The following is a 22,507-nucleotide window of genomic DNA, read 5'->3' on the forward strand; positions in this document are numbered from 1 at the left end:
GATGCGACCAACGTTGCCATAATAACAGCGACTGGAAGTATGGGCTATCAAAAGCGCACGTCAATTTCCGTTAAAAGAAAAAACACAACATTGAAGCCACGGGACGTAACGTGGTAGAAGGGCACCACCACCGGTCTTTCAGGACCGAGGACGTTGAGCGGCTCGTGAAAGGTAAATATTGCGCTCGTACTATCTATGCTCGTACTAGGTGTTTAAAAAAATCGGATATATATATATGTCAGTGAAGCACCATACTCGTTCCAAGGCATTTTTGAGGTTTCAAAAGAAATGTGTCCAGGGTGCATTTAAAAAATACGAAATCACAGAAGCAGAGGCGGCAAATTTAGTGCCTCTCGTGTTCTATTCATTAGCGTGAAGTATTTGCTGCTTCAGCGCTAAGCCTTTTGGGCTAATCGAAAGGTCGACAGACACTGCAGAGGGCATAATTGGAACACACATCTATAGTTAAAGACGCTGAATTTCAATGCATACGCTGAAGAAAAGAGCTCTGAAACCGCGAGTAATTTAGGCTGTCAACGTCTGTTAGGGATACATGCTTCTAGCATTCAGTTGCTTCTTCTGTGTAGCCTGTCTACATTGAATGAACTGTCTACAGGTGGGTTGTGTATCTGTGATATTGCGATTGGTATAAGGCACAGAGAGATACAAGCTTTAATGTTATGTTGCGAAATCTTAGTCTGGCTGGTCACCGTGCGTGGTACTCAAGTTGCAGGGTGATACTAAAGGCATACACATTGATCACATGAACGCACAAACGTTACATACGTCCACAGATGCACGCATACAAACTCGCGCTGACCAGAAAGTTTCGTTAAGATTATAAGCCATAGCACGTCTATAGCACGTCTACAATGCATCTCCTGTAGCCTATTATGAAGCCTAGGCGCCGAATTCACAAATATGTTTGTTCGCAAGCGCTATTTGCCATCGACTGCCCCCTTCGCTAATAATATGGCGAGCACCAAGATTGACCGAGTTCTTCATTTTCGAACACTTCTGTTGTAAGAGCTTTTTCTCCTTCTTTTTTTTTAATGAGAGTAGTATGTGTAGAGTAGGTCTATGTGGTACGTCCAGAGGTGCTGCGCACATGAAAGAAAAGCTTTAGAGGTAGGCGAACTGGTTTGTGATCGTATAAATTTATTAAATTAAATTGTGGGGCTTTGTGTGGTGGAACCACGATTTGATTCTGAGGCTTGCGGTCGGGAGGGACTCCGGAATAGTTTTGACCACCTGGGGTTCTTTAACTTGCACCCAAGGCACGGTACATGGCCTTTTTTGCATTTCACCCCCATCGAAATGCAGCAGCCACAGCAGGGATTCGATCCCGCACCCTCGGGCTCAGCAGCGCAACGCCATAGCGAATACGGCACCACGGTGGGTTATTCTTGATTTTAATTTATTTGAAATACTGCTACCCTCATTCTAGAGCGTGGTAGTTGGGCAATATAGTACATAGTCATATATATCAGTATGCAGGATTTAAGTGAAAAATATGGTTAAAGAATATCTAGGCAGAACAGTTAACTAAAATAAAGAAGAAAAATAAAAGCAATTGTCCAAGGACAGTAATATAAAAATGACGCCCAATTTAGGAATACAAATGCATGTTTCCGCATTACAACTAAGTAACGCGATACTCAAAAAAAAGAATAGAAACAAAAACTAACATTGAAGAACACATGGGTGACCTTTTATACATGAAATAGGAACGAACGGTAATATAACCCTTAACGCGCCAAGAAATTATGCAGCTGGCTGAAGAGATGCGCCTACAACATATGACACTCAGAGAGAGAGAGAGAAGAAAGGATTTGAGAAAAAAAATATAGGCAAGAAATTAGCAGGAAAATTGGCAGTTACAACCATCATCATAGGACTAGAAGTAATACGGTAATACAAAATATTAATTTATTTTGGAAACAGAGCGTGGCATATGTCCACATAACGGCAACTAAATAAAAAATAAAACAGAGGGAAAAGGGGACGTCGAAACCAACACAATGCGACGACTGTGACTATGATTATGGGACGATAAAGTATTTTATTTGCGCACTGCTGCCTCTACTTGTGACGTAATTATGATAAGGATTCGATGTTGGTTATAACAGGATCAAGTCGGTTCCATTCAGCTACTGTGAGGGGAAAGGAATACTTAAAAGTGTCGTCGTTGAATCTGTATTCTGTTAAAGTGTACGCATGTTTGTTCCGTGTTTTCTGTGTCTCAGGAAATGAAATGTCTGGCCACGTTTACCTTATAGTCATTTTTAGTAGCTGAAACAAGAACATCAGTCGAGCCTGTTTTGCTTTGGTAGATAGCGTTTGCAATACAGACTGCGTTGGTAGGTTAGTCGGTGAGTCAGCGCATTAAGAGGAAGCTTTAGCTCGGGTGCTCCTATCTAAATACATGTAAAAGGAGAATTCGTTTTTCTCGGCAACCACTGCAACAAATTTGACGGGGTTTGCTGCATTTAAAAGAAAAGCTTAAAATCTAGTGACTGTTGGTTTCGAATTTTCGATTTAGGTTGTGAAATGTTTATAAAAATTTGGCAAATATCGAAAATTTTCAGAAAACGAAACTATCAAGTTTACAACTCCGTAACTCAGCAAGAAAGAATGATATCGCATTTCTGTGAATTGTACCTGATAGCACATCTAAAGCGGACAAAATTGATATGTTACACATGAACCTCAAAAAATGTAGTAATGTGTAATTACAACTTTTGCAGAACCTTCGTAAACAATGTAACAAATTCACGTAAGATGTAAACTGACCTATCAAATTTGTCCGCTTTGAATGGTCTAATGGATGCCGTTTACAGAATCGCGATATCTGTTCTTGATACAGAGCTATTAGCTTGTAAACTTCGTGCTTCTATTTTTTTCAAACGTATGAATTTTTGAAAATCCTTTTAACAAAATTGAAGCCCTAAATCGAAATTCCGCTTCCAACAGTCACTAGAATTTAACTTTCTCTTTCAAATGCAACAGATTTCATTAAAATCGGCCCAGGGGTTATCTCAGAAAAACGTTTTTGCGTTTTTACATGTATTTGAATAGGCCGCGTCGGAGTTGGGCCCGAGCTAAAGCTTCCTCTTAATAGTTATTATGAATGAACCTTATGGCCTTTCTTTGTATTGCTTATACTTTTGTTATGTTAGTCATTGAATGAGGAAACCAGACCTTGTTTGCGTACTCCGGAACTGGCCTAACGAACGTTGTGTAGGCCACTAGCTTCGTTGAAGTGATTATATATTTGATTGAAGATTGAAGTGATTATATATTTCATAATTACCGAGTAGCATCACCGTGTTTAACCATTGGAGGAGGATGCTTGGAATGAAGGTGACCAACCTTGCGTGGCATACGTGCACATTCAATGCATGAGCATGCATGTGGCCATGGTGGTGAAGCCATACTTAACTGGAAACTGCATAACAGTAATGGTATAAATGTTTATTGTGTAGTTGTAATGCATTGTTACACAGTTACAAGAAGTGCACCGGGTCAGGCAGTGGTCCTACAGTGAATTGGTTGTAGAAACCTGTTGTTAGCCAACAAGTCGCTCATTGAAAGGTCCGCCAGTTCAGGAACCAGCAGTTTCATAAGGCATAGTACAGGTGCAGTTTTTTTTTTAATCGTGTGACTAAGTGTCAAATGCATTTTAACTTAAATAACTGCACAACTTATACCAAGGAAACTTCTGCCATCAACTGAAGGCCAGCTGATCGATCAAGCCTAGTCCATTATGTGTTTAGTTTTTAGCAAAACCTTCAGGTGTACAGAGCATTTCAAAATGTCATTGATGTTATGTATACAGATATGTGCGTGTAAAACTGTCAGGTTTATGATTGGTGACATGCACTTCAATGTTGCTAATTTCAGTATGTTGCGTTTATGGGGTCTTGCTCGCGAAATGTTGCGCAGTATTATGTCAGACTTCCAAAGCCTTGGATACTATTAGGTTTAGTAAAATAAACATCCACAGTGTTTATGTGTGTCTGTACTTTGAACACTCGGAAGATGCTTGAACTTGTGAGATTTTGTGATGAATTTGTCTACAGACCGGAGAAGATAGAGGTTGACACACTCTACCGAGGTAGTTTTTATCTTGTAGGCTCTTGTAGAGGTCTAGGGAAATGTAGAGGTCTAGGGAAACGTGTGCAAGTCTGCCAGTGCCACTGTTCAGTGCTTCAATGTTCCTCAATGTTCCTTCAAATGTTCGCAAGCTAGCTTACCTAACTCTCGTTCGTCCCAAGCTCGAGTATGCATCTCCCATTTGGTCCCCTCACCAGAAATACCTAATTGAAACGCTAGAACGGATCCAGAATAGAGCAAGCCGCTTCATCATAAACGATTACAGCTACCAGTCTAGTGTTACACAAATAAAACTTAAGCTTTCATTACAATCCTTGAGCACTCGCCGAGACATTGCCCTTTTAACACTGTTCCACAAATTCCTTCACTCCACTCGAACACCCGCATGCTTGAAACGACCCTACTCCACGTCACATAGGCTTCATAATCATTTCAGCTATGCCCGCCTTTACGGGTCTACAAAGGCATTCCATTACTCTGCTCTTCCTCATGCTATCAGAATATGGAATTCGCTCCCGGACAGCATTGCAAGCCAATCTAACTACGATTCATTCCGTGATGCCTTGACTGAATACATGACTAAAGAAAAGTGAAGTTTTACGTTTGTCGCACAATGCTTTCTATACTTGCACTATATTTACAGCTTATTTTCGCATTATTACTGTTATGTCGCTATGTTTACTGTTTCGTTGGAATGTCGCGTCCGTAACTTTTCTGTCATTGTTTTTCATCATTACTGTTTTTTTTAATTACACGACTTCACTGAAAACAATCTGTGTGATTTATTCCTTGTTATTATATTATGTTTTTTTTATGTTTCTTCTTTTCCCTAGTGAATCGTGATCTAAATAATTCTTTTTTTCATCTCAGTTGTACTTTGGTTGTAGGTTGGAAACAGATACGGTTTATAGATGTCTTGTATTCAATGTATTTTCTACGTACTGCCCCCCTTACTCAATGCCTCACTTTGAGGCCTGTAAGGTATCTTTAAATAAATAAATAAATAAATGTGGAAGGGAGCGGAAGGCTTCTTTTGAGGAACAATAATTTGTGTGACGCTCCTGCGGTGGTATTCGTAATATGTTTATCCCACCTGAGGCTTGAGGTTAGTGTAACTCCTAGGTATTTATGTTGTTCTACTATAGTTAGCTGTATGCCGTTAATCTCATATGCAAAGTTAGATGGTCTTGTTTTCCTTGTTAGAGTCATGGTCACAGATTCTCTTAGGTTAATTGACATCTGCCAATTAAAGCACCAAGTAGCTAGAGTGCTGAGGAATGTATTAATTGGGATGTTGTCGCTATATTTAGTGATTTCGCTAGAAATAACGCAGTCGCCGGTGAACAGCTTTATATTGCAATGAATGTTAGCTGTGATGTCATTAACATAGGTTAGGAAGAGTAATGTCTCAAGAACTAAGCCTTGGGGAACTATGGAAGTAACTGCGACAGTGTTAGGTAGCATTTTTTTCGTCGATTACAAATTCTGAACCATTGGCTAGAAATTCAGGCTGAAAGGCGTTCTTTTCCAACATCACTTTGAACTTTAGCGATGAATTTGTAATGGCATACACAATCAAATGCCTTAGGTAGGTCAAGTAAAATCATGTCAATCTGACCGCGCTGATTGACAGTAAATGCAAGATCATGTACTAGTTCTCTTAGTTGGGATACTGTTGATAAACCACTGCGAGAGCCTTGTTGGCAGGGAGACAAAAAGTCAATGCCCTCTAGAAAAACCGTGATGTGCTTTAGGATTATGTGCTTTGGAAGCTTACAGGTGTACTAGTTAATGAAATGGGTCTAAAATTTGACATTTCTGCTGTGTCGCCTGATTTCTGTATCGGTATTTATTTTTGCAATCATCCCTGTCGTTTGGTAGCTGTGAAGTCGTGAGTGATTTGCGAACACAGTTGAAACGCGATTTAATGAAGTAATGACCATGCTTGAACTATTTAGTTAAATCGGGAAGTTCGCAAAATCGGGTAAGGGATTTTTCGGTCCCTCGAAATCGAAAATCGTAACGCAGCGACAGCCGAAAGGTACCGCGGCATTGTATTTGCCGCTAACGCCCGCCTGCGCGTGTAAACGGTCCTCGAAGGCGGGCCCAACTACCGCCGACCCTAGCGCCATCTGGAAGGAGGTAAGAGAAAAGCATGAGGCAGGGAGGTTAACCAGAATAACATCCGGTTGGCTACCCTACACCGGGGGAATGGGAAAGGGGAAAACAAAGATGACAGGGAGAGAGAGGAGGGAAGGAAAGAAGGAAATTAGCGGTGAGTTCGCTGACGCGTGTCGTTTAATAGAAATTGCATTAAGCGCCATCTGGTTACGTAAGAACGCTAGCGACTGCTGAGCCCGTTGTTCCGTGCATCGGCGCCGCGATCAACCTCGTCAAAGTAAAGCTAGGGCCGTGATTAGGGCACCAAGAAATTTTAACGTGATAGCGTTAGTGCGCGCGCTCGAAGAAAAAACTGTCTGCGTCAAAAACTAGAAAGCAATGACAGCTTTCTTACTCATTTATTTCTGGAAAAGTTTCGCGAAATCGGGTTTAATGCAAGCTAGTTTCGTTAATTCGGGTTGATGACAACATGGAACCTTACGGGTACTTGCCGGGGAATTAAAATTTCTTCGGTAGATCGGGAACTTCGGAAAATCGGATTTCGTTAGATCGAGTTTTAACTGTAATTATGCCAAGGTATCCATCGCACCATTCTGCATACCTTTTCAGAAAGTCGGTAGGTATGTTGTCAGCACCACTGCCTTTCTCAGGGTCAAGTTTAAACAGAAGATTAAGAAATGCCAGCGTCCGTATTGTTTAATTTGCCAATGCTTACACCCCACCTGGTTAGGATTGGGAGAATAATGCTATTGTCTGTAATAAATACTGATTAAAATGTTATATGCATTGGCTTTCACAGTTTCTTCATCTGGGAGTAGGTGGGACGCTTTTCTATCATTGGTGCGATAGTACCTCCAGAATCTACCGGGATTATAAGTAAGAAAATTGGGCAATGTTACATTAAAATAATGTTCATTTGCATATTTGACTGTGAGCTTGTATTCCGCGATGACATTAGGCAATTTCGTCACTGTGAATACGTTTCCTTCTTTAATTTCTGTTGTTCTACGCAATCTTTTCACACGGCGCTTTGCCTGTATTACTTCTCGGGTGATCCAGGGATTATTTTTTGGCGGCCACTTGGCTTTAGTAGGCACGTAGTTCGGCAGGAAAAGGAAAATGGTCAAAAGGAAAATATTCTCTTAGTAAGTCTGCATTAACATAAAACTCGGCTTTCATGCTTTCAGTCATCTAATTATTGTTTGTTTCTTAGAACGCTGTTCTGTGCCTAACTTGGAATTTATGGACAACATTAGCTTTTCTTTTTCTTGTGTCTCATGTCTTGCGTAGGACTTTCTGTTATACTAGAAATTTCTAGCCGAGTAAGAGCATAGCGAAAGTCCAGTCCAGAGAAGGCTATTTAGCTTTTAAGCCGGTCCAGGCTGTAAAAGTTTTGTCGGCCTGAATGAGCAAGCTGGCGCGGCGTGAACGTTTTTTAGAGAGAGAGAGAGAGAGACACAGAGAGAGAGAGAGAGACACACAGAGAGAGAGAGAGAGAGAAGTGTGGGCTAACTTTCGCGTTAGTTTACCAGTCGCCATAAACTCTTCGAAAGTCATTACGGCGAAGAAAACGACAAAGAACGCAGTCAGAATTTCGTATTTCTTATACGCGTTTGAAAAGAACATTTCTTTTGTAAGGGAAGGATTAGTGGATGTGCCGATTGCATGTGAAGTTACAATTTCCTTGCTTTGGCTTCCTTTTTAGACCACGTGGAACGATCAAGAAAAAGAAAATGCGCTTGCGCTCAAGATATGTCAGTGTGCGCCTACTCGTGTGTTTTGCAGTTCTGCCTGCTACGTTTGAGAAGACCGAGGATCGAACGCGCTAAATTGGCGGCTGAGTGTAAAGCGTGCAGACGCCATTGAAAATCGCTATACCGACATTTTCTTATGCTAGAAGAAGTTAAAAAAAATGTTGAGTATCTGCGCACCTTTCAGGCGCTTGAATATTTGGTTTCTAACCAACCCTTATTGCTTTTTATTGCACATATCGCGTGGCATACCTGAATCCTGCTAGTATAACTGACTCCTGTGACTGAGCCGATTCAAACATACAAATGCAGCACTCAGAAGGAAACGGTGGAAATTCCACATTGGAGGACTCAAGAAAAATTTATCCGACCAGTACCTCTATAAAGGGACAGCAAAGAGAAATATTAAATTAAGCCGTCTTGGTAAGCTTACACATACGGAATTGAAGGTTGCTTAGTCTTGTGCTAGCGTAATTTAATGGATTTCAAATGTAACTGGTGGCCACGTTGCCTTGAACTTCCTGTACCAGCTGCTACGGATGCCACAAGCGCCTACATAAGGCTACTAAGCTAATAACTGATACGCCTTGTTTTATGCATGCCTTAACATCCTGTTTATATCCATTTGTTATTTGTAACTGTAAAACCATTTTCCTTGTAAATATATATTTTATGTCCCCCCCCCCCCTCACATAATACTCCTGCTGTAGTATGTGAGGCTTGTTGATACATAATATATAAATATGATTACAAGACATTAAAAACTACGCGTGAACTCAACCAACGAATTTTTCTTTGACTTTCCGTGTACGAAAAGTTCCCTAAACAAGGACAATCGACTTGAAGGTAGTGCTGTCTCACGGACGCAGTCGGTGTCGCAACTGCGAATTGTGGATATGACGTTTACAGCTCTCAAAACGGAGCGAATTGGCCGGTACTGGCGGGATACGCTACGTCCAGTGAATCACAGTGTCGGCAAAAGTTGTTTTAATGTGTGTGGTAGGATGCACCAATACGAAACGACTGGAAATATACCACCGCGACGCACAGCGTCGACGCACTGCCGTCAAGGTCGTGGGCTGAAAGGAAGCGCATCGGGCACTAAACAGGTGACTTTCGTAATCAGGGATCACTATTCTTTGCCGTTCAAAGTGACAGTGAGTGTGGTTCTGCCTTTTGTTAGGGTTCGCGGGTGATCGAATAGCACGTGCGATGAAGCACGACGCGATTGTAAGCAGTGAGGTTTAGTAGAAATGGCTAACCGGAACCACAGTCCAGTTTCTATCAGTAGTCGGAGCGCAAACACTCAGTGTTACTAACCAACAAGAATGTCAACAAACGCTTCAAAGAAAGCTTAAAAAACTTTGTCAGCGAAAAGCACCGCTCTTGTTTCGGGTCATTAATGAAAGAAAGAGAACGGAACTCAGGGGACGTGTTCTGGGAAGATAACTTTCGGCGATAGTATCGCCTCGGCCGTCAGGCCTGCGCTGATTGGCTGTTTAGGCAAAATCGGATAAGCTGATTGGCTGGTTGAGCACTACGTTATGCGAAGGCAACCAACTGCTATAGAAGAGCCGGCTACCAATTGCAATAAAATTCATTCATTCATTCATTCATTCATTCAATGAATGAATGAGTGACTGATTGAATGACCAATTGATTGATAGGTCGTTCTCTGTCGAACAGTATAACAAGATCTGATTTTGCGACAGCCATGCCATTTTGCTCCATAACTGCGTTGCACTCAAAAATCGCCTGATTTTTGTCAAAGTATTTAAGGGGAGAGAGAGAATTAAGAAAGCTCTCTACTGAAATGGATGTAATTGTGCCGTTGTAATACTCAGGTGACTAACCGCTACTCTGCGCAGGGAAGGCTATCGGGGACAGAAATGCCCCAAAAGTAGGAAGCTTAGCGGGTATAGGAAAAAGAAGGGAGAAAATATATTATCACGGTATGTACGACTGAGACAAGGATGATGGTGTTCATGTAAACATTCTAGAGCTTGTCAATTAAGGCAAGGTTCTCAAGGAATCTGAAAATAAATTTTAAAGGTTGCTGTTTCTTTAAAGAAGGCATGAAAACTAGTCTTCATCCTAGATCTATAGTGAATGTAGTGGAATGACACTGGTAGCGAGTGACGCATTATATTTCGTCGTACTTTGTTTTTTGTTTAGACTTACTCTTGTGTTTTCTCGTATTTATAATAAAAATGAATGAATGAATGAATGAATGAAGGAATGAATTCGAACGATCGGCCGATCAACTCACACGTGGGGGCAATGACGGCCGCCCAACAGGCGGTGGCCGTGAGAAGCACGAAGAAGACGTTTGTCCAGCGCCGGCCGTAGCGGTCCATGCTCCACCAGCCAATCGCGTTGGCCGGAAACTCGACCAGGGCCAGGTAGAGAAAGTTGAGGAACTCGTTGCCGCTCAAGTGCGTCACGTTGATGTGCAGGCCGCTGTACGCGCAGCCGTTCGCAGACCTGCGCGACGTGGGACGGAAGACTGCGCTGAGGATTCTCAACACCGAGACGCTCGGTGCAAGAGTGCGCGACATAGCCATACGAGGAGCAAGGACATTAGACCACTCATCTCGAGTTGTAACGCTTTTCAGTTTTTATCTTTATTTTAGCATCTGTCTGTAGAGATATGAAATAGTCTGCCTGTTTAAATTGTAAACACTGAGTGTGTTTAGGAGCTCATTTCTAAGAGAGCTTCGTATTTCAATCATCACTTTTATATTATGCATTGTACGTGTTGCTTAATGTTTACTGCTTCTTAATCGCACTCACTCACAGTGTCGGTTGTGTGTTCTGTTTTGTTTTGTAAACGCCTCTGTGCACTCCACCTTTTGAACCGCTACTTCTCGAGCCTTAAAAGGCTGACGGTATGGAACAAACAAACAAGCAAACAAACAAACAAACAAACTGACTAAATAACTAACTAACTAACTAACTAACTAACTAACTAACTAACTAACTAACTAACTAACCAACTAACTAACTAACTAACTAACTAAATAACCAACTAACTAATTAACTAATTAATTAACTAATTAACTAGGTAGTTAACTAACTAATTAGCCAACTAACTAACTAACTAACTAATTAACTAGCTAACTAATCAACTAAATACCTAATTATCTAACTAATTAACTACCTACTTATCTAACCAACTAACCAACTAACTAACCAACCAACTAACTAACCAACCAACCAACTAACTAACTAACCAACCAACCAACTAACTAACTAATTAACAACTTAACTAACGAATAACTAATCAACGAACTAATTAGCTAGTTAACTAATTAACAAATTAACTAATTAGCTAGGTAACTAATTAACTACCTGACTAACTAACTAATTAACCAATCATCTAATTTAATTAGCTGATTAACTAATTAACTAGCTAATTAGCTAACGAATTAACCATCTAACTGACTAATTAACTAACTAAATACCTACCTAACTAACTCATTAACTAATTAACGAACTAATTAGCCAGCTAACTAACTAATCAACTAACTAACTAACCAACTAACCAACTAACTAACCAACCAACTAACTAACCAACCAACTAACCAACCAACTAACTAATTAACTAACAAGTAACTAATTAACTACATAATTAACTAATTAACTAATTACCTATTCAACTAATCAACTAACCAACTAATCAACTAATTATCTAATTACCTGACTAACTAGTTAACTGCCTAACTAATTAGCTAACTAACTAATTAACTAACTAACTAATTAACTAACTAACTAGTTAACTGCCTAACTAATTAACTAACTAATTAATTAGCTAAGTAATTAACTAACCAACTAGTTAACTAACTAATTAACTAACTAACTAGTTAACTAACTAACTAATTAACTAACTAATCAACCAATTAACTAACTAAATAATTGACTAACTAACTGATTAACTGACTAAATAATTAATTGACCAATGAACTAACGAACTGAGTAATTAACTAGCTATCTAATTAATTAAGTAACTATCTAATCAATTAATTAGCTAATTAATTAGCTCATTAATAACTAACTCCTAAATAATTAATTAATTACCTGCCTAACTCATTAACTAACTAACTTACTCACTTACTAACTAACTAACTAACTAAACTCCGATAGCACATTCAGGCTGACCGGAACGTCAGTGAGAACGTATGAATTGGCAGAAGAGATATACTTGGAATACATTACGAAATTCTATTTACCATTGATAGGTTGGTTGATTGATTGATTGATTGATTGATTGATTGATTGATTGATTGATTGTGTTAGTACACTGGAAAACCTACGTATGTCCGTAGGTACCGACTTGTTGAGCACAGAGAAGAATCAGTACGAGCGATGAAATTCACAGTGAAGTAAATGGCTGCTTAATATTTATTAATGTATAATTAATTGATAATTTATTAATTTAGTTGTTCATTACTTCCCGGAGACCAAAATTGTCCATGCAGGACGGGAAACACAAATAGAATTATTCTTTATGGAGACGCATTGCGCAGCTGTGGTTCTACTTTACTTTCATTTCATTGACCGCGAAATTCCCCATTGAAACGCGAAAATAAATGCCTTTGGCTGTCACAGACCCCGATGGTGGTGTCGGTCGCCTTTGCACCCAGGATAGATCCTCAGCTCTCTCACTCATTGTAATGAAGATAGCCCAGACTCACATTGAGATGTCTCACGAGGTCCATTGTTCACCGATAGCAGCAAACCAAATGTGACGCGACTGTTGTCGCTAAACAATGTCCTAGCCTTGACAGTCGACACATACGCATAATACCTCGCTTCGGTGTCAGAACGCGACCTAGGCAGAAGGAGTTGCTCTATTCTAGCGTACTAAAGACGGCGCCACCGGAGATGTTGCTTAGGTGCAGAATGCAACAACGCACTTTTGTTTTCGGTTTTAGCCAAAGCCACGTGCCCGAAACTACTTTTCCTAAAGAGATTGTACGTTGTTAAGGTTTCCCAGGTCAGGACCTTTGCATATTGGCTCGTGTATTGCTACACTGACAGCAGAGAAGCATGTGAACTACAGCAAATGAAGACGATTTTGTACAGGTTCGTTGTGTCCACACCAACAGCAAAAAGCAATTGAATAACCATGTTGAGAGCAAAATCATTGCTTTCGATTGCATTTGTGAAAACGATACGACGGTGTGAAATGTAGTTACTTGAACTAAGTTTTGCAGAGAAGTAGGACAAGTGAGACTTACCATATCAACGTGAGTATCAGCAAGTTTTTCCGTATCTTGGGTTTGATAACCAAGTCCAGCATGGAGCCTGATTTCTCCGATTCCTCTTCGGCAGTTATGCTTTGCTGAACTTTCTGAAAGATAAAAAAAAGTTAGTCGCACAAACGATCGTGAAGTGAATAAATAACGAAATTCATCTGGTTGAGCATTCACGCAGAAAGGATTCGGACAAACTGAATATAATACACAGTGTAAAAAAAAAGAATAGAAACAACTAGTCTTTGATAAAATATTCGCATAATAGAAGTATAATACCTGCATTAGAAACACGAATACCAAGTTTAAAATTTTACCAGCTAGTACATTTTTCACCATCGCGCTTTGGGTCAAAGCTGATCGCAGTGAGCGAACCACTTTCTCCACCAATGAAGAGAAGTTCGTAACGAGCTTTATTTATTTATTTCTTTATTTCAGATACTGTCAATCCCAGTGGGATTTTTACAGGTTGGGCATATATTATATATGCACAAATAGCGATAAAACAGGTTTAAATAATTTCAACAATGATATTTGCAATCAACATGAAGCAGATATACACATATGCCAGGAAATAAAACATGAATGATACAGTGCATTTGGCAAAAAGGGATGAAATTGCTTAGGCAAATACAACGCTTATACAGATTTTATCTTGTACAATGACGTGAGTGGTGTATTATTTCCGGCTAGCATAACCTAATTATTGCGCAACAGTTCTTCTACAGGGTTACAAATTTCGGCAACGATGTGTTAGTCGTTACGCAGGGGCCATTATTATTAGGTCATTATCAGGGGCCATTATACAGGGGTCCTGATCATTATTAACATAATTCTGAATTTTAACGCTTCTTAACTCCAATCTAATCGGCAAAGGTTCATTGGCTTTAATAAATATTCTTAGCTATCGTCATTCCATAAGAAATAATTTGAGAAACATGTCTCTACTTTATTGCCTTCAAGTGGGCGCTGTGGGCGCTGTGAATGCTGTGCTTACAAATAGGTTAGATCAGCTAACGCCAAGGGACATTGTTGAGGCAGAGGAGCCATGTCAGGCAAAGTACGACGTTGTTTCTCACTTTGTAGAGTCGAGGAGGAATGTCGACTTTAGGTAGATAGATAGATAGATAGATAGATAGATAGATAGATAGATAGACAGACAGATAGATAGATAGATAGATAGATAGATAGATAGATAGATAGATAGATAGATAGATAGATAGATAGATAGATAGATAGATAGATAGATAGATAGATAGATAGATAGATAGATAGATAGATAGAGCCTATGTGATACCGACTTGTTCTTCAAGGCACGTTTGACTGCAATTTTTAGGGCGAAAGCCTTAAGTGACTCATATCCCCGATGGCCTTAAAGAACGCGTCGTCTGGTCCATTGGTACAAAAACTATCATCACCAGCAATGGCTCATACCTCCGCTAAACAAGCAATAAATGCAATGGCTGATCCCTCTCGTAAAGCAGAGGCTACAGGCACTCAGCAAAGTGACGCGTACAGTACAAACATTCATTGGAATCGCGCGTAGAACGTACAGAAAGGCGGCGACTAGTCGAGTGTTTCAAAAAAAAAAAAAAATAAGGACGTGATTTTTTCAATGGCTCATACCCCCGTACGGCTGAGGCTACAAGCGCTCAGCAAAGTGAAGCGAACAGTTCGTGCATTTACTGAAATCACCAATACAACGCACAGAACAGCGTGCGTTTCAGTCCCCTGCTGAGAGGATGCAACGTCAAGTGGAAGGGAAACGTCCTTGGCGCGCGTCTGACCTCGCTATACGAGCGGGCGAAGCCGCAGCTAAGCGGCGAAAACGAGCCGATATGAAGCCGAACTGCGAAAGCAGCAACGCGACGATGCGAGACGGCGCATTACCAAGTGTGCAGCAGACTTTTGCATTCACGTGTTACAGGAGTGCAACTGCTGCCGAACTTTTGACGATCACATTAGTACTTTATTCGGAGGGATAATTGTGCTTAAAGGGGCCTGCAGGTACGTAAAGACATTAACAGATCCGAATGACACGTCGCGTCTCACTCTTCGCGAACGCCGCCTCAAGGATATAATCAAATTGCTATGATTTCCCAAGGAAAATGTGTTATCTTTAAACGCAGCTATAGTGGGCGAGATAACGCGATACAGTTTGTGCTCATATAGAAAAAATAATATTCAGCTGTGTAATTTTACGATGCTATTATGAATTGTGTCTGCTAGTCTGTGGTATAGCTTTCAATTCACGAGAAAAGCTAGAAGCTCTCGTCATGCAGCGCTTTGACCTCTAGCTCTCAGAGGGTATCAGTTGTGAGATATCGCGGTGTTTAGGTCAGTCACACAGATGTTACACAGCGGATACATCTCCTGCCATCTGTTTCCTGCCGGGCCAGTGTTATATATTACACAAGCTGTCAAAAATCGAAAACGCGCTCAGTATTATGCTTCAGGTGTACCTGCCCTGTGTAGCTTCATGTATTGGAGCAAGATAAATAACCGGACGTGGGCATGTTAATTCTAGTAATCACTGTTAGTCGCGCGCGAGCGTACAATATATATTCGTGGTTTATAATTCATGGAAATGCTAGTCGCTTTTACGTTATACTGCAATAGCCAAAAATATGGGTGTATTAACAGCGACATTTTCAAATAGAAGTGACTCAGGATATTTGAACTAAGAATGTCATGCCTAATATATATATTTTTGGACCTTTTATTATTGAAATGAACTTTTTCCCTTCAAAACGTTGTATTTTATTCCAACGTCCGTTGAAATTGGCGGCTTGTGAATGAACGGAAAGTGATAAACCGGAGGTTGGCTTACAAATGGCACTTAAAATCACTAGTTGTCTACGAGCATGCGTTTCTTTAATGGCAGGTAGGATCAGACAATTGTAGTAACCCCTTACCTTCGGCCACAAGTAAATATCAAACTAAATGGAATGCTTTATTGGATGCAGAAGGATTCAATTCGTCTCAGATGTTGCCGCACCCCTGCACTTCACCTCACTAACTCCCTGCAGCACGGCGAAAGCTATGACTCACTTTAGCTAACTAGGAAAAAAGAATTAGAAGAAGGTATCCCTCGTTGTCCGCCTGTTATCACCTCCACTCGATACGAATTGAATGGAAGCTTCCCGGAAGAGTGACTAGCACCCAATGGGCGTGGCCGCTTCTCTTCTCTGGAACATGCCGCCAACTGTCCCTGCTCATTGGCTGGCAGGAGCCGAAGCATTCACTGTAAGCTACAAAGTGACGAGCCATACACTGCCAAAACTGTGGGGTAAGAAACTAAATATTTATTGGACCACCTTGTGCCAAGAAAAGGAGCGCTCAAACCATAACATAGAGGCGAGCATGGTCATCAAATTCTGAACTGACGGGTGAAGTCCGTCTACTATTTGTACATGTACTACCATACATTCCAGAGTGATCACTTGTGCTCGCGTACGTTCGAGAGCGTACAAGGCTATTCACGTCGCACGCGCAATATGATGCCATGTGCGCTAAGTGCAAGAGTGAAGACACCATCGATCATCTCCTGTGCCACTGTGCTCACTTTGATAAACAACGCCAGACACAGCAGTGCGCCTTGCACAACTAGATATGACGATCGGCCGTTTACAAAAGCAAAGGTCTTGGGAGCCTAGCTTCACAGCTCATCAGCTCAAAAAGCCACTCGAGCTCTTCTACAGTACCTGAAGGCGACAAACTTGAGTTACCGACTTTAGATTCGCTGGATTTGGCTTAGAGAAGACTCTTGTCTTCTGTAAGACAGCGAGAAGACTCTTGTCTTCTCGCTGTCTATTTCACTACCCCGTCCCCCTCCCAACGCGTAGCGTAGCAGTGTGGACAAAGACTGGTTCACCTCCTTGCCCTTCTATCTATCTATCTATCTATCTGTCTGTCTGTCTGTCTGTCTGTCTGTCTGTCTGTCTGTCTGTCTGTCTGTCTGTCTGTCTGTCTGTCTGTCTGTCTGTCTGTCTGTCTGTCTGTCTGTCTGTCCGTCCGTCCGTCCGTCCGTCCGTCCGTCCGTCCGTCCGTCCGTCCGTCCGTCCGTCCGTCCGTCCGTCCGTCCGTCCGTCCGTCCGTCCGTCCGTCCGTCCGTCCGTCCGTCCGTCCGTCCGTCCGTCCGTCCGTCCGTCCGTCCGTCCGTCCGTCCGTCCGTCCGTCCGTCCGTCCGTCCGTCCGTCCGTCCGTCCGTCCGTCCGTCCGTCCGTCCGTCTGTCTGTCTGTCTGTCTGTCTGTCTGTCTGTCTGTCTGTCTGTCTGTCTGTCTGTCTGTCTGTCTGTCTGTCTGTCTGTCTGTCTGTCTGTCTGTCTGTCTGTCTGTCTGTCTGTCTGTCTGTCTGTCTGTCTGTCTGTCTGTCTGTCTGTCTGTCTGTCTGTCTGTCTGTCTGTCTGTCTGTCTGTCTGTCTGTCTGTCTGTCTGTCTGTCTGTCTGTCTGTCTGTCTGTCTGTCTGTCTGTCTGTCTGTCTGTCTGTCTGTCTGTCTGTCTGTCTGTCTGTCTGTCTGTCTGTCTGTCTGTCTGTCTGTCTGTCTGTCTGTCTGTCTGTCTGTCTGTCTGTCTGTCTGTCTGTCTGTCTGTCTGTCTGTCTGTCTGTCTGTCTGTCTGTCTGTCTGTCTGTCTGTCTGTCTGTCTGTCTGTCTGTCTGTCTGTCTGTCTGTCTGTCTGTCTGTCTGTCTGTCTGTCTGTCTGTCTGTCTGTCTGTCTGTCTGTCTGTCTGTCTGTCTGTCTGTCTGTCTGTCTGTCTGTCTGTCTGTCTGTCTGTCTGTCTGTCTGTCTGTCTGTCTGTCTGTCTGTCTGTCTGTCTGTCTGTCTGTCTGTCTGTCTGTCTGTCTGTCTGTCTGTCTGTCTGTCTGTCTGTCTGTCTGTCTGTCTGTCTGTCTGTCTGTCTGTCTGTCTGTCTGTCTGTCTGTCTGTCTGTCTGTCTGTCTGTCTGTCTGTCTGTCTGTCTGTCTGTCTGTCTGTCTGTCTGTCTGTCTGTCTGTCTGTCTGTCTGTCTGTCTGTCTGTCTGTCTGTCTGTCTGTCTGTCTGTCTGTCTGTCTGTCTGTCTGTCTGTCTGTCTGTCTGTCTGTCTGTCTGTCTGTCTGTCTGTCTGTCTGTCTGTCTGTCTGTCTGTCTGTCTGTCTGTCTGTCTGTCTGTCTGTCTGTCTGTCTGTCTGTCTGTCTGTCTGTCTGTCTGTCTGTCTGTCTGTCTGTCTGTCTGTCTGTCTGTCTGTCTGTCTGTCTGTCTGTCTGTCTGTCTGTCTGTCTGTCTGTCTGTCTGTCTGTCTGTCTGTCTTTATTTATTTATTTATTTATTTATTTATTTATTTATTTATTTATTTCTCTTTTTTTCTCTCTCTTATAGAATCAGCGACAATATTGAAAAAAAAATTGGATCAAGTGGCACGTCTTGCACCTGCCAATAATTTGATAACGAGCTCGTAACACGAAACCTGGTGGAAAACAAAAGCAACTTCCGGCGATAAGCAAAACAACGCACGTACACTCTTTGTGAAAAGTGTATGGGCTTCGTTGCCTGTGACAGGCAGGCTGGCCACGGTCTATGTAAGGAAGTATTTTTGGTGTGTCGGTTAGTTTCAGCTTCCCCGGGAATGAAAAGCACTCTCGTACTTGTCATCCAGGGGAGGGAGGGGGGGGAGGAGAGATTCTGTAAACGTCCGTGTCTGTTACATGTCCATGTAAACGGACATGTCTGTTTCGTTTGCTGCTGAAGTTTTGATTCGGAACTTCAACCCCTGGATATCCGGAATGTCAGGTGTGCAACTGAGACCGCACTACGCCGCCGTACAACATATATGGTGTAGGCGCCGAGTAGCCTGTATTTTTAAGTAAATCGCTTTCTTTGACTCTAGCTTTAGCTTTCACTTTAGCTTTTTTTCGTCGCCGGTGCATGGTTGGACTTACACCGCTGATTCAAAGGTGCCGAAGGAAAGGGCGCGTGCTCTTTCCAACTGATTGTGAGGCGCGTTTGTTACCGAACGCCGACCATTGTAGCTCTTTGGGACGCAAGTGTCCACCTATACAATCCCTTCATATGTGCTAGTTAACGACTCTGAGTTTTACAGAAATAAGCAACGAAACAACAAACCGCACACAGATGTGCTCACTGCAACGAATCTACGCCGTCAAACGCGTCATTCCTTTGATAAACCGAAAAGCTTTCCATAAGCGCTCGGCTATTCGCTCTAGTTGACGATAATAGTCAGTCCTTTGTAAACAGCCTTTCTTCTTTTTTTTTTGCATATGTGCGTGCATATGTACGTGGAGTTTGAATGAACTCTCACCTTGAGCTTCAGATCGAGGTCACTCGGGGGCTCGACTCCGTTTCGGAAGGCAATGCGGCGCAGAACGGCCGACGCCTCGGGGAGCCGGTCCTGCGACAAGAGCCACCGCGGAGATTCGGGGATGACCCTACAACGAACACGCGAGGTCCGTCAATGACGGAGGCTAAAAGGCTGCAGGCGAGGCTGTTTTGAGCGTAGCCTGCCTGAGAGAAGCTGCTATACACGCCAAAAGAAGGGGAGGTCAAAGGGAGTTGTGGCCGACTGGGAGTCGAGTGAACGTCTCCAAGTTGACACGAGGCATGTACGCTTAAGGCCATGACTTCAGGGTTGTTGGACCGAGTCTCACAGAAATAGAAACGACTGGTAGGGAGCAGTGGGAATTGTCGCGTTCTTGTCGCATTACCTAAATCGTGCGTTGTGGCTTTTATTCAGCCTTTCGTTTCATTTGATGGCACTTTTGATGATTATATCTATCTTTCATGCTGCTAAAAATTACTGTTGACATTGCAATAGGTATAAACAAGCAAATATGCCTTAAACAACACCTTCTTGACGCCGCACTTGCTAATAATACTTATTCGTATCAAGTACCACGATGTTACAAAACCAAGTGCGCAGGCTTTCCGCTGTGAGGAATCCCTAGTTAATTTTAAACCCAGGCAGTGAACTGTAGAAATCTTGCACGTGCGTTAAGGATCCAATTGCAGTCGTGCACATGTGCCGTGATTCTGTATACGGCTCAGTTACGAAATACAGTTAGCGATTCCTTATTTTTGTAGCGTAAGGCTGCAGGAAAGTGACAAGTACCTAGAAGCCCAGTACACAGTAACGTGGTAATGTACAGCGTGTGAACTGGCCTTCATGCGTAGAAAGGGGAGTTGGAATGATTCAAGCGCGAGAAAAATGGTTGCTTAAGAAGCGTAAACCCAACGACAGAGAATCGATGGGAATGTTCTATAAGCCTGTTTGAGTATTGCTCACACGGTGTGTAACGAATAAAATGAACAAATATATGGCTATCTGACGAGATAGATTGTGCTGTTTCACATAAACCAATGGCTTCGCAAAAATTATTTTCACCAGCATTTCATACCCAATTCACCCTTGTTATTTGTTTCCTCTCAGCACCAACATTTGTCTATGAGTTGATAGTTGTCTCGCCTTCTCTACTCTGCTTTGCAATGTCGTGGCGCTGAAGTGGGAAGCTATACGCGGGTTGGTCCTCTGGTGCTAGAAATTAATTTAACGACACACTTGCAAAAAAGGGCGCGTGCGTTCACATAGCCTTGCTCCCGATTAGCTGACTCCTGGAAACAGTGCCCTGTCCTTAGGAAACATAGCGAAAATTCCGTTTATTTCGTGGCTCCTGTCATTGTGGCTAACCTTTGCGTGGCCCAGTAGATAACCGCACGCGCCTCACCGGTCACTGAACTTCCGGACTCTTAGAGCGCCCTCAGTCCGCGGTCGCTCACCTGATGTAGCAGAAGAGAGGCACCGCGAACGAGGCGCACACTGTTGCCAGCAGCACCCAGGTACGGCTGAGGTAGGCCACCAGCGGCAGCAGGCACATGCCCAGAGTCCAGCCCATGCACGCCACGCCCAACGTCAGGGTGCGCTGCTTGGCACCCACCAGCTCCAGGACTGCGCAGAGAGGGCGGAGAGAGCAAGGAACTCGGTACAACGAAGTATTCGGTAAAAGTGCTGCAATAACCCCGTATAACAAAATAAGTTGCGGGGGCCGATTTCCTCGGGGAAAAATTTACAGTATATGCACTTGCCGGACGAGAACCACGCTTCTAACTTTTCTTGTTGCGGACAGGTGATCGTCTTTATGACTTCATTGTCTTTCATGTGCAAAGGCACGCTCTGCCCCCTAGTGCTTGACAGGCCACTCAAGCACGTGCTTCGATACGTTTTTTTAATGAACATGGGATGAATTCACAATTAAAGGCCGTGTTGCGGATCACCGAACCAGGGACCTCAATTACCTGATAAACTTAAGTGGTAGTTATGATCATCTTCGTGTGCCCAGATCGTTTCTCTTGTCCTCCCTTTTATTATATAGCGCACAGCAACGAAATGCAAATAATTTTATTTCCTCTGTACGTCCTTTCTTTGTGTTATCACTGATCTTTTTAGCTACATCTAGTATAGTAAAACGAAGTAAAGCACTTCATCAGCAATGTTAATGTAAGAGTAAATCGTCACATGCCGAGAGCATACTGCATTAATATTTCTACCGAGTCGAATTGATAGGTCAGTGGCTATAGCGTTCTGCTTCTGAGCACGAGATCGTGGGTTCGACTTCTAGCGATGGCGGCCGAATTTAGATGGAAGCAAAATGCAAAAATGCTCGCGTGCTTGGATTTAGGTGCACGTTAAAAAGAATCGTGTGCTCGAAATAATCTACTACGTCGTCCCTCATAACCCACTGTGCGGTTTCGCGAAGTTAAACCCCGCGATATTAGTTTACGTTCATAGTGTCATCGCTCCAGGCTATCTCGGTTCGTTGCCTTCACGTTTATTTGTATACATTTATGTATTTAAACCAAGTTCGAGCAGGCCTACCAAATTTTTCGACTTCCTAATAAAAACGCTCATCAGATAGCAGTCTGCATTTCCGCACAGTGGTTTAGCTGACTTTGTCCACGCAACCTTAGGAGCGCCAAGTTATACAGTTCATTGCGATGCCGAGGGCGCGGCGAAGCCGGACGCACCGGATGTGACTCACTGATGATGTAGGGCAACTGGTCGATCTGCGGGTCCAGCAGGGCGTTGACGAAGCGCATGACGACGAACATGGCGAAGTTGGTGGACAGCACGGCGCCGAATCCCGACAGTGCTGCCAACGCCACTATGGCGAAAAACGTTGGCTTACGACCGTACCTGCGAGAAGAATCAGAGTTGTTTAGCGGGTTGCAAAGTGAAGCTAAGTTTTTCCCTTTTAGAAGTCAATGATAGAA

At 42.7% G+C, this 22,507-nt stretch overlaps 1 protein-coding gene across 1 annotated transcript in view; it reads right to left on the reverse strand.

Moving 5' to 3' along the window:
• Positions 1-22,507, reverse strand: part of LOC126521419 (carcinine transporter-like) — a 35,536-nt gene that overhangs the window by 4,652 nt on the left and 8,377 nt on the right. The window contains exons 3-7 of the mRNA XM_050170110.3: positions 22,276-22,430; positions 21,017-21,185; positions 19,545-19,671; positions 13,229-13,341; positions 10,258-10,472 (exon numbers count right to left, since the gene is read on the reverse strand). Coding sequence (XP_050026067.2) covers positions 10,258-10,472; positions 13,229-13,341; positions 19,545-19,671; positions 21,017-21,185; positions 22,276-22,430 — 779 coding nt within the window. The remainder of the gene's footprint in view (positions 1-10,257; positions 10,473-13,228; positions 13,342-19,544; positions 19,672-21,016; positions 21,186-22,275; positions 22,431-22,507) is intronic.

This window comes from Dermacentor andersoni, chromosome 6 (assembly GCF_023375885.2).
Source record: "Dermacentor andersoni chromosome 6, qqDerAnde1_hic_scaffold, whole genome shotgun sequence".
NCBI lineage: Eukaryota > Metazoa > Arthropoda > Arachnida > Ixodida > Ixodidae > Dermacentor > Dermacentor andersoni.